Consider the following 24388-nt stretch of genomic DNA (forward strand, 5'->3'; position numbering starts at 1 on the left):
AGTTTCACATATCATGCCCTTCTCCAAAATAATTTTGCTGTATACAATTCACTGATAATACAGTCAAAGTACTCCATCCATCATCAGTAACAGCTCATCCTGTAAAGAGTCACGGGCAAGCTGGAGCCTATCCCAGCTGACTATGGCCAAGAGGCGGGGTACACCCTGGACAAGTCACCAGGTTATCGTAGGGCTGACACACAGAGACAAACAACCATTCACACTGTGACTCACATTCACACCTACGGTCAATTTAGAGCCACCAGTTAGCCTAACCTGCATGTCTTTGGGGGAAACCGGAGCACCCGGAGGAAACCCACACAGACATGGGGAGAACATGCAAACTCCGCACAGAAAGGCCCCAATCAGCCACTGGGCTTGAACCTAGAACCTTCTTGCTGTGAGGCAACAGTACTAACCACTACACCACCCTGCCACCCCAGTGAAAATACTATGTTCCTAAAACAAAACATGAAATGCAGAGTATTTTTGTCCACAAGAAACCAGCTATGTTTACTGCTAGACCTCACTCTCAGTGCTGCTAACAGACAGACTGATAATTACCAGGCTTTAGCAATTGATACACATCTATATGATAACAAAATGAATTTTTTTTTTTTATAATCATCTTTTTTAATAAAAACACACTACAAAAACAGTGGAATACCTGCAGCAGGAAAACACACAGCAAGTGTGCACTACTGTGGAAATGGCCATGCTGCCCTCTAGTGTCTATTTTCCAAAGTGGTCCTGTAATTTGCAACAGACATTTCAGTTACTTGTGAAAATATGACAAAACACTCAGGCCTGTAAAATAAATTTCATTACTAATGGCATCAGTTCAAGTATAAACAACATTTCATATTTACAGATATTCAAAGTACTTGTCGGACACAAACACAAGCACTACAAAGGAAAGCATTTGCAATTACCAAAACAGGAAGATATCAAAAAACAGTTCCAATGAACAGTTAACAAGTCAGGATTATCTCCTCCTCTTAAAAGAGCAATGTAAAGAAATTCAGAGTAATAATAGATGGTTTAAAGTTACAAAGTCACGTCCAAGTTCAACTTTGCTCTTTAAGAGTCATTAGGAAGGCCAAAGAGTTTAACAGTCCCTGCTTCCCGATTGCTGTCGTATTTGCCCTCCTTATCATCACAGGCATATGCCAGCAGGGGCCTTTTTGGGTGCCAGGCTACAGTGAAGGTTGGAGACTCGCACTGCACTTCCCAAAGCTTCTCTCCTACACATAAATACATCACAAACATCTGAATGAAGCGGAGATGTAAAATGGAAAAGTCACAGAGTGTACCAACACTCAAATCAACTACAGTATACAGAGGAGGAGGAGAAAAATTGTTTACCTGTCTCTACTTCAGCAATGTCAATAAAGTGATCTTCAGAAGCTGACGCCAACATTTTGCCATCATGACTGAAACTCAGGGTTCTCACTGGCCAGTCTAACCTGTAGGAAATCCAAATCAGTAGAATGAAAAGTTACTCTGTATATAGTATTATTCTATCCACATTCACTGGATATGAGCTATGGCGCGCTCTGATTGGCTACTCTACTACTAGGATATCAGCTCATATACTGTGAGTAGAGAAAAACAAAATGGCAGAGCGTGTTGTTGAACCAACCGAGGACGAAATAAAAACTCTACTCGAAAACAAAACCCCCAAAAATACAAATAAATAAAAATAGAAATGAAATGAAATAAATAAATATGGAATGAAAGTATTTGAGGGTAAGAACTTTTTTTTTCAAGAATTATTATTACAGCATTTTCACAAATTGCTACCGTCATTTCACCGGTTTGTTTACATTCTAAGTGGAAATTATTTTGTCAGACGTTTTGTATGAAGTTTTGAATTTATCGCATTTGCAAAAAAAATAAAAATGCTCCGTTTCTCAAAATCCAATGAATGTGGATAGAATAAAACAGTTATTCCACTCACTCAATCTCGTCATACATGGCTTATAGCCAACTCAGTGCTACGCACCTTGTCGGCTCATGTACGACTCGATTTCATGGAATAACTTAAATATAAATCACATTCTTTCTTTTGGACGTAAAAATGTAATAAAATATCAACAAATTGAATAACTGCCTTAAAATCTCTTTACCTAGAGAAACAGCGAACGCACACCAACTCCTCGACATCCCACAGACTGACCAGGGCATCTGCACTTCCAGTAGCAAAATATTTTCCAGTGGGATCAAATTTGATGCAGATACAGTTGGATGGATGGGCGTTAATTGACTGGACAAGCTTCAGGTCAGGATAGCTGAAACCGAAAATCAATCATAAAGCAGATGTGAAAAACAGAAGTACATGAATGAAAATCTGTAAATTGCTTAAATGACAAATGGTTCTTAAATGCGTTAATAAATTTGCTTGTTTACAAAGATGCTCACGAATGCTTTTATATGTACAGAAGGAAATAAAATCAGCAAATACTGGATGCTTTCTTATCCATTATTCTGAATCAAAGTCAATTGCTTTTCGTCTTTTCTGATTTGCAAGCATGTGCAGAAATTATAGAAAAAAACTAAAATCAACTAATATATACAGTTGAACTCAAAATTATTAGCCCCCCTTGTGGAATTGAACATAATTCTTGATTTCTCCATGAAAATGACCATTGACAACAAATGTTTTTATTCTTGAAATAAATGCACTATGAAGACATTGTCCAACAAGTTTCATTACGATATCTTATCACACTGAGTTTCAACCAAAAACAGCAAAAGTGAGATGTTCAAAATTATTAGCCCCCTGACCATTAGTAGTCAATTGTGTACCCTTTTTGACCCACAACTGACAACAACCTCTTGGAATAGTTTTTCACTAGGTTGGCACAGGTCTCCTGAGGAATTTTGGCCCATTCCTCCATTGCAAACTGTTCCAACTGGCCCAAATTGGATGGTTTTCGTGCATGGACGTTCTTTTTCAGCACTTGCCACAGGTTTTCTATTGGATTGAGATCTGGGCTCTGTGCAGGCCACTGTATGACGTTGGTCTTGGTATCCTTGAAGTATTGCTGGACTATTTTAGATGTATGCTTTGGGTCGTTATCTTGCTGGAAGACCCAACGACGACCCAAGCGCAAAGTGAGAGCAGACTTCTGCATGTTTTCCTTCAGTATTTTTAGGTAATCTTCCTTTTTCATGGTGCCATGCACCCGAACCAGACTGCCTGTACCTGAGGCTGCAAAACAGCCCCACAGCATGATGCTGCCACCACCATGTTTAACTGTGGGAACTGTGTTCACAGGGTTGAAGGCCTCTCCCTTTCTTCGCCATACATAGGCAATGTCCATATGCCCAAACAGCTCCAATTTCGTCTCATCTGACCAAAGCACAGACTTCCAAAACTCATCTTTCTTCTTCAAGTACTCACGGGCAAACTTTAGTCGGGCTTTGATGTGACGATGTTTTAGTAAGGGGGTTCTTCTGGGACGATAGCCCCGAAGCCCATTCCGATGAAGAGCCCTCACAACAGTGTGCCTTGACACACAAACTCCAGAAGAGGCCAGGTCAGCAACAATTTCCTTTGCAGATGTACGGGGCTCTTTACGGACATCTCTGACAATTTTTCTTTCCAGAGTTCTTGAGATCTTACACTTGCGTCCACGACCAGGTTTGTTCTTGACCGAATTTGTCTCCTTGTACTTGGCAATGATGCACCGAACTGCAGTTCTGGAGACTGTAAACCTCTTCGAAATGGCAGTGTAGCCTTGGCCCTTGTCATGAGCCTCCACAATCTTTTGTCGGAGTTCAAGACTTATTTCTTTAGTCTTCGGCATTGTGACAAATAGTAATCCTCCTCATTCATTCAAATGCCCTGTTCCTTGGAGTCCTTTTAAACTGTTGAATGGAGCCAATTGACTACAGGTGTTGCTAGGAAGCCAATTGATTGCACAGGTGTTGTTTAAAAGCTGATTGGTTAATTAACTGTTTTAAAAGCAAGAATCCACATGGGGGCTAATATTTTTGACCAACTCATTTTTACCATATTTCATATAAAGACAGCCTAAAACTAATTTCATATTCCAAAATGCACCACAAACATCTGAATAGTACTGGTGATTGTTTGTGTATATCAATTTTTATCAATGCTTTAAACATTTGGAGGATATTTGGGAAAATGTTCCAAAATTTAAGGGGGGCTAATAATTTTGAGTTCAACTGTACAGCACTGTGCAAAAGTCTTGGGCACATGTAAAGAAACGCTGTAGACCAAAAATTGCTTTAAAAAAATGTTAACATTTATCTCATCTCATTATCTCTAGCCGCTTTATCCTGTTCTACAGGGTCGCAGGCAAGCTGGAGCCTATCCCAGCTGACTACGGGCGAAAGGCGGGGTACACCCTGGACAAGTCGCCAGGTCATCACAGGGCTGACACATAGACACAGACAACCATTCACACTCACATTCACACCTACGCTCAATTTAGAGTCACCAGTTAACCTAACCTGCATGTCTTTGGACTGTGGGGGAAACCGGAGCACCCGGAGGAAACCCACGCGGACACGGGGAGAACATGCAAACTCCACACAGAAAGGCCCTCGCCGGCCCCGGGGCTCAAACCCGGACCTTCTTGCTGTGAGGCGACAGCGCTAACCACTACACCACCGTGCCGCCGTTAATATTTATATAAAATAAAAAAATAAAATTAAAAAAAAAAAAACGCAGTAAGCCAGAATTAATGAAACAAAGTCAATATTTGGTGTGAGGTGACCCTTTGCTTTAAATAAATAAATATGTTTTAAAAACCGTAGTCTCAGGTACAGTGAGTGCAGTTTGATAAGGAAATGAGCTGTAGGTTTTACTGAGCATCTTACAGAACCAGCCCCAGTTCTTCTGGACACTTTGTCACACTCGCTTCTTCATTTTGCACCAAAACCCAGCAGCCTTCATTGTTTTCTTTGTTAATCTGAAAAGTGCTCTCTTATGTAATACACTGCTCAGATACAAACATTTTTTCCCCATGTAACATTTAATGTTGTGCTGGAAAACAAACATTTGGAACTCCTAAAAAAAAAAAATTTATATATATATATATATGTTATTGACTCGATAATGTAGTCATCATAAAATAGAAATCTATAACAAAAAGTTTGTGTGAAAAAAAATATGGCACCTAAAGCCAGTATCTCACTGGGCTGCGACAGCTTGCGACAAACTGCAAACGTCATTCGCGAGAGTGTTTCAAGACACTTTTGAAACTTTCGAGGGGCTTCTCAATTTCCTCGCATGAGTCGCAAAGTGTCGCTCCTTCGTCGCTGAAATTTTGAACATGTTCAAAAAATTAGCGCAACAAAATTTCTCTCAAAATAGCCGCAAATGCGCCGCAAAGCCATCGCAAACCCTTCTCAAGTCAGTTTCCGTGACGCTTCCTCTACTTCCCTGCCCACCGAGGGAAAGCCGGGCTGCGATAGCCTGCGACTAGGTGGAGACACAATTGTGGTAAAATATGTGAATATCAATTCAGCGTGATTCCAAGTGAAAATTGACGCTAATTCGCATATTTTATCGCAATTGTTGTGTCTCCAACTAGTCACGGGCTGTCGCAGCCCAGTGAGATACTACCCCTAAGACTTCTGCACTGTACATATAAAATGAATAATTTATCACAGATTTGTGAACCTTAAGCCCAAATTCAACTGTGTTCTTTAGCAAAGAGAAACAGAATACACGAGACTTTTACAGCACAGCACATCTGTCCTCTGGCATTCAGTTTGTTTTCTTGCCCAAAAAAAAAACCCCACTACATATAAAACCCATAATACATTGCAGGACTGCTTCACTTCCTGCTAGAGATTTATGTTCTCACTCCAATTAAACAGTCTCAGACCAGGTTTAGATCCGACTCTAACTGACAAATTTACTGACAGACCTGCATGACTGCATCCAAGACATAAAACCACAAACCGATTCAGTGATCAAATGCTGTGTTCCGTTATTTACCAAGGAATATTTCAGCATTACCTCAAAATGTTGATGCAGCCATTGCCGTTTGTCAAAAAGAACATATCGTTGTCATTGTTCCAGGAAATCTCGTTGACCTCAAACTTGAACTGCTCTTCAGCACGTGGACGGTGAGTCTTGGCATCAATGAAAGTCACCACATCGTCCTTATTCCCAACAGCGATGGTCTGACCATCAGGACTCCAACATATGTTGATGTTCTCTCCTAAAAATGACAGCACATTTAAAAAAAAAAAAATCACGTCCAACTTGTTTTTAACAAGAACGGAGTCTCATCTCATCTCATTATCTCTAGCCGCTTTATCCTGTTCTACAGGGTCGCAGGCAAGCTGGAGCCTATCCCAGCGGACTACGGGCGAAAGGCGGGGTACACCCTGGACAAGTCGCCAGGTCATCACAGGGCTGACACATAGACACAGACAACCATTCACACTTGCGGTCAATTTAGAGTCACCAGTTAACCTAACCTGCATGTCTTTGGACTGTGGGGGAAACCGGAGCACCCGGAGGAAACCCACGTGGACACGGGGAGAACATGCAAACTCTGCACAGAAAGGCCCTCGCCGGCCACGGGGCTCGAACCCGGACCTTCTTGCTGTGAGGCAACAGCGCTAACCACTACACCACCGTGCCGCCCACAAGAACTGAGTGCTTGATAAAAAAGAAACTGGAAATAGTGCAGTGTTTCTCTCCCCAGCCAGTAAACTCAAGGGAAACACTCTACTGTAATTATGAAAATTGAATGGGCCATAAAACTATGGTGGCCATCAGGGGCCAACACGCTGCAAATGCAGAAAATACATGCAAAAATATAAAAAATGTCAAGACACATCCATAACTCGCATGCATTTTCTGAGTTTGTCCATAGAGAGAGTTATTTATTTACTCACTCACACACACACAGTGAATGTATGTCCAAGTTTTGGACTGGTAGTATAATATAAAACGTAGATAAAAGCACTAAAAAAAAAGTAAATAAATAAATAAATAAAAGGATGGGTATGAAAACGCTGTCTCCCTTTAAAAGAACAGTCCACCGTACTTCCATAATGAAATATGCTCTTATCTGAATTGAGACGAGCTGCTCCGTACCTCTCCGAGCTTTGCGCGACCTCCCAGTCAGTCAGACGCAGTCAGACGCGCTGTCACTCCTGTTAGCAATGTAGCTAGGCTCAGCATGGCCAATGGTATTTTTTGGGGCTGTAGTTAGATGCGACCAAACTCTTCCGCGTTTTTCCTGTTTACATAGGTTTATATGACCAGCGATATGAAACAAGTTCAGTTACACAAATTGAAACGTAGCGATTTTCTATGCTATGGAAAGGCCGCACTATAATGACAGGCGTACTAACACCTTCTGCGCGCTTCGACAGCGCATTGATACGGAGCTCAGATATCAATGCGCTGTCGAAGCGCGCAGAAGGTGTTAGTACGCCTGTCATTATAGTGCGGCCTTTCCATAGCATAGAAAATCGCTACGTTTCAATTTGTGTAACTGAACTTGTTTCATATCGCTGGTCATATAAACCTATGTAAACAGGAAAAACGCGGAAGAGTTTGGTCGCATCTAACTACAGCCCCAAAAAATACCATTGGCCATGCTGAGCCTAGCTACATTGCTAACAGGAGTGACAGCGCGTCTGACTGCGTCTGACTGACTGGGAGGTCGCGCGAAGCTCGGAGAGGTACGGAGCAGCTCGTCTCAATTCAGATAAGAGCATATTTCATTATAGAAGTACGGTGGACTGCTCCTTTAACCTGATTATGATTCTTCTTCATACATGAGCACAGACATTTCCTGAAATGACACAATTACAGCTATTAATAGAGATGAAAGTGGAGCAAAGAAAAAAAATCCTGAACCTTTGAAAGCCAAACTAAGATGGGGGGGTCGGGGGGGGCAACGTCCCACAAAAATATTGTAACAACATAACACGCAAAACCCTGCATTCTAGTACTTATTTTCACTAAAACAAGTTAGAACTTTTAAGCCTTTTTCTTTCATGTACATTAATGATTAACATGTCAAAAATATCAAATTTAATTCCCCTAGTTAATGAGTAATTTTCAGGAGTGCATTTAGAAAAGGCGGTGATTTTCCTGGATACACAGTTCATTACTTTGAAAAAAAAAAATCAGACAGTTGAAGGTCAGTCCCCCCAGGATTTCGCGGGCCTTTTTTGAGATTGTTGCGGGCTAAAATGTCTGATGTTGCAGGGGGTTTCCAAAAAATTGCAATGAAAGTTGCGGTGTTTAGGTTTTTGTTGCGATTACATTGCGGGAGGAAGTGAAAGTTGCGAGAAATTGTTGCGATTTTCTCTTTTTGTGATTAAAACTGAGTGATATGTTAAATATTAAGTTATTACTGAAAAACTATTGATTAAAAAAAACAGATACTGAGAAATGGTCCTATAAACAACTTTACCAATATAAAAGATTACCAGGACTACAAAAACGCAGAAAAATAGGCTTTACTTATCCAAATGCACCTGTTGGTTCAAAAGTTAAAGTGCAGAGAACCTCACAGCACAACATGAAGTTACCTTAAAATATAATATAAATGCCTCAGCTTTCATGTAAGAAAAAAAACACTAATACTAGTACTGTGTGCAGGCAGTCTCTCCTGAAGACTAAATTAAACAATAATTATAAACTAATAAAATAAATGGCTCAGGCTTCATAGAAGAAAAAAAAAACAATTTGAGCAGAATCTCACAGTATGATGCTGAAGCTGCCTAAACAATGGAAAATAAAATACCATTTTGGCAAAAACGTTGGCATCCATTAATTTCTTGTATTAAGTAAAAAAATAAAAAATAAAGTGCACACAGTCCTTCACTGTAAACATAACACACTTTCAGTAACAGAATTTAAGCCTACATAAACACTGACTCGCACATGCTGCTTCTCTTGAACGTATACACGGAAGTAAGGCGGAAGGTAGTTTGTCGACGTCACCTCAAGACGACGCCAATAATTGGTCAAATTTGCAGGAAAGTTGCGGTGATTGGATATAATTGCAACACCGCCCTGAATTCGCGGGGATTGGTTGAATTTGCGTTCAAGTTGCAGATCGCAACATCGCGAAATCCTGGAGGGTCTGGAAGTTAAACTCAGCAAAATCCCAAAACAGTGCTGTTAAAAAGTAAAGGTCTGTTATGGCCCTTTTCCACTACCCTTTTTCAGCTCACTTCAGCCCGACACGGCTCGCGTTTCGACTATCTCAAAACAGCACGACTCAGCTCGCTTCAGCCCTGCTTAGCACCCAAAACTCGCACGGTTTTGGAGTGGGGCTGAAGCGAGCCAAACCGAGCTGAGTGAGGCTGGGGGCGTGAGCAGACACTCCCCTGTGCACTGATTGGTGAGGAGGAGTGTCCTCACATGCCCACACACGCCCCGCGAGCACGCTGGGATCTGTAAACACCGTAAACCCGGAAGAAGAAGAATTACGAATTACGAGAATTTCTGAAGCCTTATGCGCCTCGCCTCATCTATACGCTCTTGCCAGTATCTGTTGGCGTTGTCGGTGACAACAAGCCACAGCACCAAGACCAGCAACACTAACGACTCCATGTCCTCCATGTTTATTGTTTACTATCCGGGTTGTGAGACTACCGCTTAAAAGATCACTGATGTCACTGTTTGCACCGCTTAACGACATCACGTGACATCCACCCACTTTCGCTAACTCCACCCAATGTGTCCACCCACTTCCAACCAGCACGGTTCAGCGCGGTTGTAGTCGAGATGCAACTCCAATAGCCCCGCTCAGCTCGACTCAGCACGGCACGGCTCAGCCCAACTCAGCCGCGTTTGTAGTGGAAAAGTGGCATTAGAGTTTCTAAAGCTTTCAGGTTTCAATGTTGGGGACATTGAGCCTCGTTTATCAATCTTTTAGTAGAGTTGTGCGTTTGCAGAAGCTAAAGTGAACTAAAAATTTCCAATTCATATTTAGTGAGTTGAAGCCAATTGTTTACATTAGTTCGTATTGTCTGTAAATTTAAACAAGACCAAAGAAGACCAAATTTCTCATGTAAATCAGGGGCGTAGCTAGGATTTTTCAGGGTGTGTGTGTGTGTGTGTGTGTGTCACACACTGACTGGCAGTCTGAGTGCATTATGTAACAAAAAATAAATTCCCATTGCTAGTTTTAGGCAGCTTAGAAACCGGCTCTTCCATTATTGCTGTTTCTTCCATGTTTTCTTGATGATGTGTTCTAGAAACGGCACTAAAACTTAGCTTCGAAGCAACTTTGATGGAAAAAAAATATAATAAATTGCTTACCTCTCATGTCGAAAGAAGGAGGAAAGTTTTGCTTGTTTTGACATGGCGAATTATTAACACAAGAGGAAATGCTTGCAATTCGCAACTAAAAAGACTGCAGCTACACTGGCAGCTTGAACATGCTCTCTCGTGCGATTGTGTTGCGCTTGCACAGAACGGTGCCAGTCCTGCGCGCCTTAGCTCGTGCACCTGAAGCCTTAGCTCGTGCACCTGAAGCCTTAGCTCGTGCACCTGCACGCTCCGACACGCGCGCCATTAACAAAGAACACCTGTCTTTAATCAATGAACTATGTTTGGGCTATTTAAGGACTGCGCCCATGCAAGGACGATGCAAAGTATTACGCCGCATCTAGGAATGCGAAAAATCCGAAAAATAAATTTCTCCATTCGGGAAACCGGAGATTTTCAAGAGTTTTGTCAAATATCCGGATTTCCGGGTAAATCCGGAAGACTTTCATCTATATATTAAGGACAGAAGTGTAATTTTGTAATGAGTCCAATGACCAACCGTATAGTCATAATGTAATGCACTGCAATTTGTCCATCACACTGATCCAAGGGTCACACCTGATGAGCGTAATAATTGCATATTTCATTCAAATACCCTTCTACCAGGCGGCACGGTAGTCCAGTAGTTAGCGCCATCACCTCATAGCAAGAAGGTTCCAGGCTTGAACCCCATGGCCAAAAGTGGCCTTTCTGTGTGGAGTTTGCATGTTCTCCCCGCGTCTGCACGGGTTTCCTCCGGGTGCTCCAATTTACCCCAATCCAATAGAAAGCAACAGGAAAGCACTACTGTAATTCTTCCCTAGAAACTTTGCAGCCACGTCACTGCAGTGACATGCCAAATTAAAGGGGAACAGAGGGCAATATATAGAGTAAATATAACAATAAAACACACATTAACGAACCTTATTCAAGACTTACAAAAGTTTTTTGTTCTAAGGTTGGAAAGTTATAGTGTTTTGAAAGTAGCTCGAGCAAACTATTTCCGCAGTTTGAACAGCCCGCCATGATATTAATTTTATCCAATCAGAATGCACGTTCATTTTCTCTGCGTAACACTCATGACGTATGTATGTGCCCAGTTGTGTTGGCTCATTGAGGTTGGGACTAGCACGTGTGAATCGGAAAGTAGGATGAATTGTAAGTGATCGGCTACACAATGCCACAGTGTGTTGCTTTCGGGTATAATAACAGGACCGATGGAAAGCATAACGATCCTCCAGACATGTCTTTTCACTCGTTTCCGCTGAAAAACACCAAGCGAGTTCGAGCATGGCTACGTATGATCAGCAGAAGTGATTTCAAGCCATCACGCGCTTCAAGGCTATGTTCAAAACATTTCCTGCCCTCGGCATATGAGGAAGACTTATTTGCCAAATATGTTGACGTGGTGATAAATGTAGTGATTACATATAGCCCTACATGTATTTTCAGATCTATAGATCTAGTACTAATAGTAGTACTAGTAGTATAGTCTACAAGCCCGATTCCAAAAAAGTTGGGACAAATTACAAATTGTAAATAAAAACGGAATGCAATGATGTGGAAGTTTCAAAATTCCATATTTTATTCAGAATAGAACATAGATGACATATCAAATGTTTAAACTGAGAAAATGTATCGTTTAAATAGAAAAATTAGGTGATTTTAAATTTCATGACAACAACACATCTCAAAAAAGTTGGGACAAGGCCATGTTTACCACTGTGAGACATCCCCTTTTCTCTTTACAACAGTCTGTAAACGTCTGGGGACTGAGGAGACAAGTTGCTCAAGTTTAGGGATAGGAATGTTAACCCATTCTTGTTGAATGTAGGATTCTAGTTGCTCAACTGTCTTAGGTCTTTTTTGTCGTATCTTCCGTTTTATGATGCACCAAATGTTTTCTATGGGTGAAAGATCTGGACTGCAGGCTGGCCAGTTCAGTACCCGGACCCTTCTTCTACGCAGCCATGATGCTGTAATTGATGCAGTATGTGGTTTGGCATTGTCATGTTGGAAAATGCAAGGTCTTCCCTGAAAGAGACGTCGTCTAGATGGGAGCATATGTTGCTCTAGAACCTGGATATACCTTTCAGCATTGATGGTGTCTTTCCAGATGTGTAAGCTGCCCATGCCACACACACTAATGCAACCCCATCCCATCAGAGATGCAGGCTTCTGAACAGAGCGCTGATAACAACTTGGGTCGTCCTTCTCCTCTTTAGTCCGAATGACACGGCGTTCCTGATTTCCATAAAGAACTTCAAATTTTGATTCGTCTGACCACAGAACAGTTTTCCACTTTGCCACAGTTCATTTTAAATGAGCCTTGGCCCAGAGAAGACGTCTGCGCTTCTGGATCATGTTTAGATACGGCTTCTTCTTTGAACTATAGAGTTTTAGCTGGCAACGGCGGATGGCACGGTGAATTGTGTTCACAGATAATGTTCTCTGGAAATATTCCTGAGCCCATTTTGTGATTTCCAATACAGAAGCATGCCTGTATGTGATGCAGTGCCATCTAAGGGCCCGAAGATCACGGGCACCCAGTATGGTTTTCCGGCCTTGACCCTTACGCACAGAGATTCTTCCAGATTCTCTGAATCTTTTGATGATATTATGTACTGTAGATGATGATATGTTCAAACTCTTTGCAATTTTACACTGTCGAACTCCTTTCTGATATTGCTCCACTATTTGTTGGCGCAGAATTAGGGGGATTGGTGATCCTCTTCCCATCTTTACTTCTGAGAGCCGCTGCCACTCCAAGATGCTCTTTTTATACCCAGTCATGTTAATGACCTATTGCCAACTGACCTAATGAGTTGCAATTTGGTCCTCCAGCTGTTCCTTTTTTGTACCTTTAACTTTTCCAGCCTCTTATTGCCCCTGTCCCAACTTTTTTGAGATGTGTTGCTGTCATGAAATTTCAAATGAGCCAATATTTGGCGTGAAATTTCAAAATGTCTCACTTTCGACATTTGATATGTTGTCTATGTTCTATTGTGAGTACAATATCAGTTTTTGAGATTTGTAAATTATTGCATTCCGTTTTTATTTACAATTTGTACTTTGTCCCAACTTTTTTGGAATCAGGGTTGTATTATGCCACTGTGTGTGTGTGTTATTTCAATGGAAATACCTGTTTCTGCCTCTTACGACGATTTTGCAAGTCCACGGGTGGCGCCTATCTCATTGGAGCAAATAAATTCTGCTGGACTCGTGAGCAACTCCACGTTACATTTTCCGCACGAGCACCACGCCGTGTCACCTGCACGCATACGCTCTGCCCCACGCTCGCCATGCCCATGGTCAGCATCAGTCTCATCCTCGCCGTCATCCGAGCTTTCTTCTCTTCTTTCTTCATCACCGGAGTCGAGAGTACCTCTCCTAGGTTCAAACTGGTACCCTTCTAAGCCATAGCCTGCTTGCAGTGTGTCTTGTGGGATCTCTTCGTATGATTCGACAGAGCTGTCGCTTTCACTTGATGCGCCCGACGCCATGATTACACGCTTCTCTCCTAGTGCAGTGGGTAGGGCTGACGTCACGGTCTTTTAAAAATGGCGACTCTTGTGCCGTTTAGCGTACCGACTATTATATTTACAATTACCAAGATATTTCGTTGTTTTCTAGTATATAAATTTGATAGAATACGTTACTTTGTCACATCAGCAACTGTATATATTATATTTGGTACCCCTCTAAAAGACAGACCCTTATACCTCAGTGCTGTTGAATCTCAAATCTTTGTTCAGAAGGTATTAATTCATTTCCTTTCAACACAGCTCTGACAATAGTGCTAGCGATACTACGAACAAACTTGTAGATGTCTTGTGAATGAACGTTCTACAACACTGAACAGAAGAAAAGTTGTTCTTTAATCAGGGTTGGTAAATTGCTGTGGGAGGAATAAAACACTTCAGACCGTGCTGTTTTGGCAAGTTTGCGTCGTAAGTCATCACACTACTTCGTCGCTGATAATGTTCCTAGAACAATATGCCCTGCTGTGTTTTATTCACAGCAAGAAAATGTGGCTGGAAGTGGAAGAGCTTTACCTTTCGTGCTGACCGTGGCCATGCATTTAGTAGTACGGACGTCCCAGATGCGGATGGTTTTGTCTCCTGATGCAGTAACAAACAGATCTGGGTTGGTTGGATGCCAACACAGCTGATCAACACTGTCTCCATGTCCTCTGTAATTATTCTCCTTCACCTGTGTTGAGCAAAAGAACAGATAAAGTCCAACATACAGCAAATAAACTATGATAGACAGTATTTTGACAGTTATATTTCTGTTATCCAATGAATCTTCTTCTCCTTCTGGCTGCTCCCGATTAGGGGTCGCCACAGTGGATCTTTCGTCTCCATTGCTCCCTGTCTTCCGCATCCTTCTCTACCACACCTGCCACTTTCATGTCCTCTCTCACCACATCCATGTATCTCCTCTTTGGCCTTCCTCGTTCTCGTTTGCCTGGCAGCTCCATCCTCAACATTCTCCTTCCCACATGCTCTGCATCTCTTCTCAGGATGTGCCCATACCATCTCAGTCTCATCTCTCTTAGCTTAATTCCCAAGCTCTCCACATGTGCTGTCCCTCTGATGTGCTCGTTCCTTATCCTGTCCAACCTGGTCACTCCCATCGCAAACCTTAACATCCTCAACTCCGCCACCTCCAACTTTGCCTCCTGTCTCTTCGTTAAGGGTACGGTCTCCAATCCATACATCACAGCTGGTCTCACTACTGTCTTGTACATCTTACCTTTCACTTTTGCTGGGACTTTCCCATCACAAATGACTCCCGAAATCCTTCTCCAACTGCTCCACCCTGCCTGCACTCTCTTTCTCACCTCACTATCGCAGCCCCCATTTTCCTGCACAGTTGACCCCAGGTACTTGAATTCACCAACTTTCTTTCCGTCTACTCCTTGCATCTTCACTACACTCTCATCCCCATTCTCATTGATGCACATGTATTCTGTTTTGCTCCTGCTCACCTTCATTCCTCTTCGTTCCAATGCATACCTCCATCTCTCCAAACCCAACTCAACCTCCTTTCTACTTTCACCACATATCACAATATCATCTGCGAACATCATGTTCCATGGTGACTCTTGCCTCACTTCGTCCGTCAAGCTATCCATCACAATGGCAAACAAAAAAAGGACTCAAAGCAGATCCTTGATGGAGTCCCACCTTCACCTTGAACCATTCAGTCGTTCCAACTGCACACCTCACTGCTGTTTCACTGTTCTCATACATGTCTTGCACCACTCTAATATACTTCTCATTCACTCCACTCTATCATACAATACCGTAACTCATCTCTCGGCACTCTATCGTATGCCTTCTCCAGGCCTACAAACACACAATGTAGCTTTCTCTGGCCTTCCCTGTACTTCTCCATTAACATTCTTAGAGCAAAAATTGCATCCGATGTGCTCTTCCTTGGCATAAACCCGTACTGCTGTTCACAGATTGCTACTTCTCTTCTCAATCTCGCCTCCAAGTTCAAGTTAACTTAATTGTCAATAATGCCATATGTGCAGGACATACAGAGAATTGAAATTGTGTTTCCCTCTTATCCACAGTGCAAACAGTAATAAACATGAAATATAAAATATAGGTACAAGATATAAACTATAAAAAGGGGGGGTTACACACACAAGCTAAAGCTATCTAAGAAAAGACAAGACAGTGGCAATCCAGAAAGTGCAAATGTGGCAGTGTGAACAGAATTAACGGCATAAATTTAAATGTGGCGAATGACAACATAAACAGAATGAACAATGTAAATAGAAACAGCAGTCTGACAGTATAGTAATTATCAGTATAAATATAAATAAATAAATGCCAGTATGCGCAGAATTTTCAGTGCAAGTATAAATATGACAGTATAAACAGTGTAGCAGTGAAGTCTATCAAAGATTAAAGATTTCTCATCTCATTATCTCTAGCCGCTTTATCCTGTTCTACAGGGTCGCAGGCAAGCTGGAGCCTATCCCTGCTGACTACGGGCGAAAGGCGGGGTACACCCTGGACAAGTCGCCAGGTTATCACAGGGCTGACACATAGACACAGACAACCATTCACACTCACATTCACACCTACGGTCAATTTAGAGTCACCAGTTAACCTAACCTGCATGTCTTTGGACTGTGGGGGAAACCGGAGCACCCGGAGGAAACCCACGCAGACACGGGAAGAACATGCAAACTCCGCACAGAAAGGCCCTCGCCGGCCACGGGGCTCGAACCCGGACCTTCTTGCTGTGAGGCGACAGTGCTAACCACTACACCACCGTGCCGCCCCAGATTAAAGATGTATAAAGTGTAAATGGACAATACGATGGACAATACCCTTTCCCATAGCTTCATGGTGTGGCTCATCAATTTTATCCCTCTGTAATTACTGCAGCTCTGTACATCTCCCTTATTCTTGTATATTGGGACTAGCACACTTTCTCCATTCATTTGGCATTTTCTCATTCTCTAGGATCTTATTAACTAAACAATGTCATCCAATGAATAATTCCTAGTAAATGTAAGAAAAAGACACTAGACTATATGAATAAATGACCTCTAGGATTAGGCCTATGTTAATAACCACAGCAAATGTGTCATGGTATCAGTGACAAGGAACCAAAGCCTAGTTCAATACAAGAATGAGGCTAGAAATGACAGCAGTCATTAGCTGAAATGACTAGTATCAGGGTTGTTTTACAATCAGGGTACAAAGTTTGTGTCACAGGGGTCCAAAATTCAAATGGATTCAAACTGGTTCATGTACCAGTTTTTAAGTGAAGGACAAGTTAAAGAACAGATTTCAGGTAATTTTTTGACATGTGTATGGTAGTTTTGTGTAATCTGCTATAAGATAAAGAAGATTAAGTGTAGCTTTAAAGGAACAGTCCACCGTACTTCCATAATGAAATATGCTCTTATCTGAATTGAGACGAGCTGCTCCGTACCTCTCCGAGCTTTGCGCGACCTCCCAGTCAGTCAGACGCACTGTCACTCCTGTTAGCAATGTAGCTAGGCTCAGTATGGCCAATGGTATTTTTTGGGGCTGTAGTTAGATGCGACCAAACTCTTCCGCGTTTTTCCTGTTTACATAGGTTTATATGACCAGTGATAGGAAACAAGTTCAGTTACACAAATTGAAACGTAGCGATTTTCTATGCTATGGAAAGTCCGCACTATAATGACAGGCGTACTAACACCTTCTGCGTGCTTCGGCAGCGCATTGATATCTGAGCTCTGTATCAATGCGCTGCCGAAGCGCGCAGAAGGTGTTAGTACGCCTGTCATTATAGTGCGGACTTTCCATAGCATAGAAAATCGCTACGTTTCAATTTGTGTAACTGAACTTGTTTCCTATCACTGGTCATATAAACCTATGTAAACAGGAAAAACGCGGAAGAGTTTGGTCGCATCTAACTACAGCCCCAAAAAATACCATTGGCCATACTGAGCCTAGCTACATTGCTAACAGGAGTGACAGCGCGTCTGACTGCGTCTGACTGACTGGGAGGTCGCGCAAAGCTCGGACAGGTACGGAGCAGCTCGTCTCAATTCAGATAAGAGCATATTTCATTATGGAAGTACGGTGGACTGTTCCTTTAAGCAGGGCTGGGAGAAACAAATGAAGTGATTCTCGGAGAGGACTTTTTTTTTTTGACAATTCAGAATCCACTACTTCCATAGTGCTTTTAAATATAAGGCTGTAAGCTTTGTGTTAGTTGTCTCTAATATTTATGTCCCAATATCTTGACCACATTTTAGGATGAAAATAATCATTTTAGATATGTTATTTTATATTGAAAAATTAGCTGTCTCGGAGAGGACATTTTTTTGACACAATTACATACTAATTTGATCAAAATAGTCTGAAAACTTACTGGCATTCAACATTAAAACTTAACTATGTTTCCAATGATATGGAACCAAATATTTGTTTTATGGTATAAAGAATGATGTAAGTGCATCCCTTTTGGAGCTACCTGTGGTCAAAAAAGCACTTTTTCTAAATGACACGAGTAATTTTGCTAAATATGACATATATTGCCATACATTCACCAAAAATAACGTTATCAACAAATTTTTTTGCATGGTAAATAGAGCTATCACAGGGCTACAATAAACAACCAAGTTTATTTAGTCAAGCCTTTTGATATTGAAGATAATAAGTGTTAAAGGTGATTTTTAGCTTGCGTACCCTGATTGTAAAACAACCCATTATTGCTTTATTATTGACTCTTGTTCAGATGGAGGAATGAGGTGCTTATGTAAACTCATACTACTGTACTATATTAATTAAATACATGATAACAGTGGAATATACTTTCTTACATCCTGTTTAGTACAGAAGTATGGAAAACACAGTTAGCCACTAACACTTGCACCTACCAGTCGGTCTTTTTCGAGGACAAAAACACTTGCAGTTTTGTCGAATGAACCCGAAGCCAATCTTTTTCCATCACAGCTCCAAGCCACCGAGTGAACTTTCGCACTGTGGGCCGGAAATTCGCGACTTTTGCTGTTGTTTTTGAAATTCTCGTGCATTTCATGATAATACGAGGACGCCATATTGCCATCTGCTAATTCATTCTTCTTCTTTTGGGTTTAATGGCGGTTGGCATGCCAGCTTAAAGGTGCATTACCGCCACCTACTGGATTGGAGTGTGGAACAGAAGCTTGGTAGGGGCACAAAAAACTAAAATCAGTGTACGCAAGCTAAAAATCACATTTAACACTTATTATCTTCAATATCAAAAGGCTTGACTAAATAAACTTGGTTGTTTATTGTAGCCCTGTGATAGCTCTATTTACCATGCAAAAAAAATTGGTGATAGCGTTATTTTTGGTGGATGTATGGCAATATATGTCATATTTAGCAAAATTACTCGTGTCATTTAGAAAAAGTGCTTTTTTGACCACAGGTAGCTCCAAAAGGGATGCACTTACATCATTCTTTATACCATAAAGCACATATTTGGTTCCATATCATTGGAAACATAGTTAAGTTTTAATGTTGAATGCCAGTAAGTTTTCAGACTATTTTGATCAAATTAGTATGTAATTGTGTCAAAAAAATGTCCTCTCCGAGACAGCTAATTTTTCAATATAAAATAACATATCTAAAATGATTATTTTCATCCTAAAATGTGGTCAAGATATTGGGACATAAATATTAGAGACAACTAACACAAAGCTTTACAGCCTTATATTTAAAAGCACTATGGAAGTAGTGGATTCTGAATTGTCAAAAAAAAAAAAAGTCCTCTCCGAGAATCACTTCATTTGTTTCTCCCAGCCCTGCTTAAAGCTACACTTAATCTTCTTTATCTTATAGCAGATTACACAAAACTACCATACACATATGTCAAAAAATTACCTGAAATCTGTTCTTTAACTTGTCCTTCACTTAAAAACTGGTACAAGAACCAATTTGAATCTATTTGAATTTTGGACCCCTGTGACACAAACTTTGTACCCTGATTGTAAAACAACCCTTGAGCCATTCCACCAAATTGGTGTCATTTCCATCCCTAGAAAATTATATGATGTATAAATGCACATAAAAATGTACTTTAAAATACATTTCCTTATTACGCAGAATGTCCTGCACGTTGATCTGATTTCAAATTTAAGATATATAATTGTAAGGATTAATAAAAACTACCTAAAACACTGAAAAATAGCATGTGTTGCCTGGCCCCGCACTCTAACTTTATACTTAACTATGAAATATTATGATTAAAATCGTTCAGAAACAGTATTTCTTTTGCACTGTTGTGTGACTCCATATCCTATCCATGGTTTAAATATATTTTTTTTATAAGAAATCCACAATATCTTAGTTAAAATACACATTTCAGTCATGTCCCTGGGTTTTCACTCAGTCCTGTTACCCAAACATATTACCCCATCTGGGCAGCATGGTGGTGTAGTGGTTAGCGCTGTCGCCTCACAGCAAGAAGGTCCGGGTTCAAGCCCCGTGGCTGGCGAGGGCCTTTCTGTGCGGAGTTTGCATGTTCTCCCCATGTCTGCGTGGGTTTCCTCCGGGTGCTCCGGTTTCCCCCACAGTCCAAAGACATGCAGGTTAGGTTAACTGGTGACTCTAAATTGACCGTAGGTGTGAATGTGAGTGTGAATGGTTGTCTGTGTCTATGTGTCAGCCCTGTGATGACCTGGCGACTTGTCCAGGGTGTACCCCGCCTTTCGCCCGTAGTCAGCTGGGATAGGCTCCAGCTTGCCTGCGACCCTGTAGAACAGGATAAAGCAGCTAGAGATAATGAGAAGAGATGAGATTACCCCATCTGACAAATTTGGAACATTCCATAAATCACATGCTCAACAGGAAGTTACATCAGTTGTGTCTTCTGAAGGCCATGGGAAGACCAAAAGTTAGTTCTCTCATTTACTTTTCTGTATATTTGATGATTTTTTAACTTTGACTGATAAGGTCAATGTCAGCATACTGTCCCGTTACTTAAATTATTTCTTAGATGATATTTGTTTATTTTAAAAATACAGATTTTTGGTAAATCACTAGAATGTGCTAAGTGTGGTCATGCTATTAGCGATGACACCATGTGGCTTAATTCCATGTATTAGCTAATCCTAAGCTAAAAACTCAGTCCTGTTACTTTCAGTCCTGTTACTCATATAAAGAGTATGCAGCCATCTTTGACTTCCAAACCTTGTAAAAAAAATAAATAACATAGCCTGAGGTTGACCAATACACATTTTGAATAGTTAAATATGTGTGTTATTATAATCAGTGTTGAAAAGATATAACAAATTAAGTTTAATTTGGGAGTGGTACAACAAGCAAATGGCACCCATTCGGTGGAATGTCCCTATTACACTTGTTTCTTTTAAAAATGTCATTAGTGGGCCATATACGTGTCCTAATGCCTTGCCTAAGATGTTCTCTAGTGTGAAGTTAAGCTTTATTTCTTTAAGTGCTTCACTTAGATTCTTTCTCTCTTCCTTATAGAAGTCATACTCCATTACCACATGCTGCACTGATTGTGGCTGATTGCAATGCCTGCATAACCCAGTCAGATGTTTTCCTATTATATGAAGTGTCTTGAGGGCGGCATGGTGGTGTAGTGGTTAGCACTGTCGCCTCACAGCAAGACGGTTCGAGCCCCATGGCCAGCGAGGGCCTTTCTGTGTGGAGTTTGCGTGTTCTCCCCGTGTCTGCCTGGGTTTCCTCCGGGTACTCCGGTTTCCCCCACAGTCCAAAGACATGCAGGTTAGGTTAACTGGTGACTCTACATTGACCGTAGGTGTGAATGGTTGTTTGTTTCTGTGGCAGCCCTGCAATAACCTGGCGACTTGTCCAGGGTGTACCCCGCCTCTCACCCACAGTCAGCTGGGGATAGGCTCCACCTCATCTGCGACCCTGTGGAACAGGATAAGCGGCTACAGGTAATGGATGGATGGATGGATGGATGAAGTGTCTTGTTGAGTGCTGTATGACCTATTCTTAGACTGGTGATGATGGTTTCCTCTGTTCTGTTTCTTCCTACTTTTCTCCCAACACCCATATGCTTTTGTATATTGTAGAGATGTCTTCCTGTATCACTGGTGTCCCAGTACTCCTGCCATACATTTTCTGTTTGACTTTTAATGAGGGTTTTAGCCTCAGCTTTACATAGTGGAATTTGCAGCTGAATTGTTTGTGATTTCACTGATTGTTTTGACAATATGTCTACATCCTCGTTTCCTTCTACCCCTACATGAGCAGGAACTCAAATGAAACATACATTTAAACCCATTCTGTATATCCTGTAAATAATGTGGTATATTTCATTTATGATATCTTGCCTGCATGATTTCCCTGACCCGATGTTCATGAGTGTTGATAAACTATCTTTTGTTATTAGTGTATTGTTTTGGTTGTTTTCCTCTACCCATAGTAATCCTACCATTATGGCCACAAGCTCTACTGTGCATACTGAAAGATGGTCTGTTCTCCTTTTTATAGCTGTGCCATACTGTGGGATATATATACTGCAGCAGCAATGCGTCTAGATTCAGGCTTTTTTGAACCGTCTGTAAATACTACTGTCTTATCTGCAAACTACTTAATTATTCACTGTGCCGAATGCTTAAAAAATTAGTGAAATGAAGATGCTTCCTAGGGTGGCACGGTGGTGTTGTGGTTAGCGCTGTCGCCTCACAGCAAGAAGGTCCAGGTTCGAGCCCCGTGGCTGGCAAGGGCCTTTCTGTGCAGAGTTTGCATGTTGTCTGCGTGGGTTTCCTCCGGGTGCTCTGGTTTCCCCCACAGTCCAAAGACATGCAGGTTAGGTTAACTGGTGACTCTAAATTGACTGTGAGTGTGAATGGTTGTCTGTGTCTATGTGTCAGCCCTGTGATGACCTGGCGACTTGTCCAGGGTGTACCCCGCCTTTTGCCCGTAGTCAGCTGGGATAGGCTCCAGCTTGCCTGTGACCCTGTAGAACAGGATAAAGCGGCTAGAGAGAATGAAATGAGATGAGATGCCTCCTAGTGTGTGGAAGGACTATTTCACCTGTTTCTCTGTTTCTCAAATACAGTGCTTAGTGATGCACCATAAGGCCAAAAGTATGTGGAAACCTGACCAGCACACCCACATGTGGTTCTTCCCCAAACTCTTGCCACAAAGTTGGAAGGACACAATTGTACAGGATGTGTTTGTATGATGTAGAGTGCTATACAGTTTCCATTCACTTGAAGTAAAAAGGTGGAACGGTGGCACACTGGTTAGCACTCACAAAAAGAAGGTTCAGGGTTTGAACCGTGTCGCCGACTGTGCCCTTTCTGTGTGGAGTTTATTTATTTTTGCATATACTACCTCAAAAGACACGCTCAACTTTCCGCATATTAACAGTAACAAGTACTGGTTGGCGGCAGCACGGTGGTGTAGTGGTTAGGACTGTCGCCTCACAGCAAGAAGGTTCTGGGTTTGAGCCCAGTAGCTGATGGGGGTCTTTCTGTGTGGAGTTTGCATGTTCTCCCCGTGTCTGCGTGGGTTTCCCCCGGATGCTCAGGTTTCCCCCACAGTCCAAAGACATGTAGGTTAGGCTAATTGGTGTCTCTAAATTGGCCATAGGTGTGAATGTGAGTGTGAATGGTTGTTTGTCTCTATGTGTCAGCCCTGTGATGACCTGGTGACTTGTCCAGGGTGTACCCCGCCTCTTGCCCACAGTCAGCTGGGATAGGCTCCAGCTTGCCCGCGACCCTGCACAGGATAAGCGTTTACAGATAATGGATGGATGAAGGTACACTCTAAAAAATAAAGGTGCTTCAGTGGTTCTTCAAATCTCTGGATGGTTCCATGGAGAGTCAAAACTCTGTGATGAACCATTACATTATGCGAAAGGTTCTTCACATTGGAAATGGTTCTTCAGAGCCTGGCATTCTCTTACCATTTGCTGGTCAATGCACATAGGCTATGTTTACACAAATCTGTCTTCACTGCTCAAACAAATGGTTTAAATGGTTCTTTAAAGAACTGTTGCATGAACGGTTCTTTGAAGCCCTGAAAAAGGTTCTTCTATGGCATCGCCCTGAAGAACCGGTACTGGCCCCATTATTTTTTAGAGTGTACTGGTTGGCAGTGTACTGTCTGTTTGTGCTAGTTGTCATTTTTGCACTGTTTTTGTTGTCTGCACTTTATATTGTCGATGTCTGCACTTTGTGTTGCGTGTAGTTTATTGTCTGCAATGTTTGCACTCGCTGCACTCTTGCACTTTATGTTGTTATTTGTAGATTTGTAGTCCTGTGACGTTTAATGTCGCACCATGGTCCTGGAGCAACGTTGTTTCGTTTTAACTGTGTACTGTACCAAATGTATATGGTTGAAATGACAATTTTAAAAAAAGTTTTAACCTTGACCTTGACGTTCTCCTTGTGTCTCTATGGGGGTCTTCTGAGTGCTCTGGTTTCCTGCCACATTCCAAAGATATGCAGCCCAAAGAAATAACCTAAAGGTATCCCTACACTCCGCTGCTACTGGTTATCTGGCCCCTCCTCCTCTCCGTTCAAGACTGCTGTCTGTCCTGGTTCCCTGTTGGTGGAATGACCATCCCATCAGGCTCAGAACTTCTGACTCACTGACCACCTTC

At 41.7% G+C, this 24388-nt stretch overlaps 1 protein-coding gene across 1 annotated transcript; it reads right to left on the bottom strand.

Moving 5' to 3' along the window:
• Positions 1-613: 613 nt before the first annotated feature.
• On the bottom strand, positions 614-18874 carry thoc3 (THO complex 3). The gene is made up of 6 exons (XM_060926995.1): positions 18675-18874; positions 14326-14482; positions 5999-6203; positions 2130-2291; positions 1366-1466; positions 614-1244 (listed from the first exon to the last, which is right to left on the bottom strand). Exons 1-6 carry the CDS (start codon positions 18852-18854, stop codon positions 1081-1083), a joined length of 969 nt encoding a protein of 322 aa, XP_060782978.1. The 5' UTR covers positions 18855-18874; the 3' UTR covers positions 614-1080.
• Positions 18875-24388: the final 5514 nt, after the last annotated feature.

This window comes from Neoarius graeffei, chromosome 8, assembly GCF_027579695.1.
Source record: "Neoarius graeffei isolate fNeoGra1 chromosome 8, fNeoGra1.pri, whole genome shotgun sequence".
Taxonomy (NCBI): Eukaryota; Metazoa; Chordata; class Actinopteri; order Siluriformes; family Ariidae; genus Neoarius; species Neoarius graeffei.

Coding starts and splice junctions, on each gene's coding strand:
- thoc3 (XM_060926995.1), bottom strand. CDS start 18,854: ATGGCGTCCTCGTATTATCATGAAATGCACGAGAATTTCAAAAACAAC. Junction 6,204..14,325: donor GGCCACGGTCAGCACGAAAG/GTAAAGCTCTTC, acceptor TGTCATTTTTAG/GAGAGAACATCAACATATGT. Junction 2,292..5,998: donor GGCTGCATCAACATTTTGAG/GTAATGCTGAAA, acceptor TTTCGGTTTCAG/CTATCCTGACCTGAAGCTTG.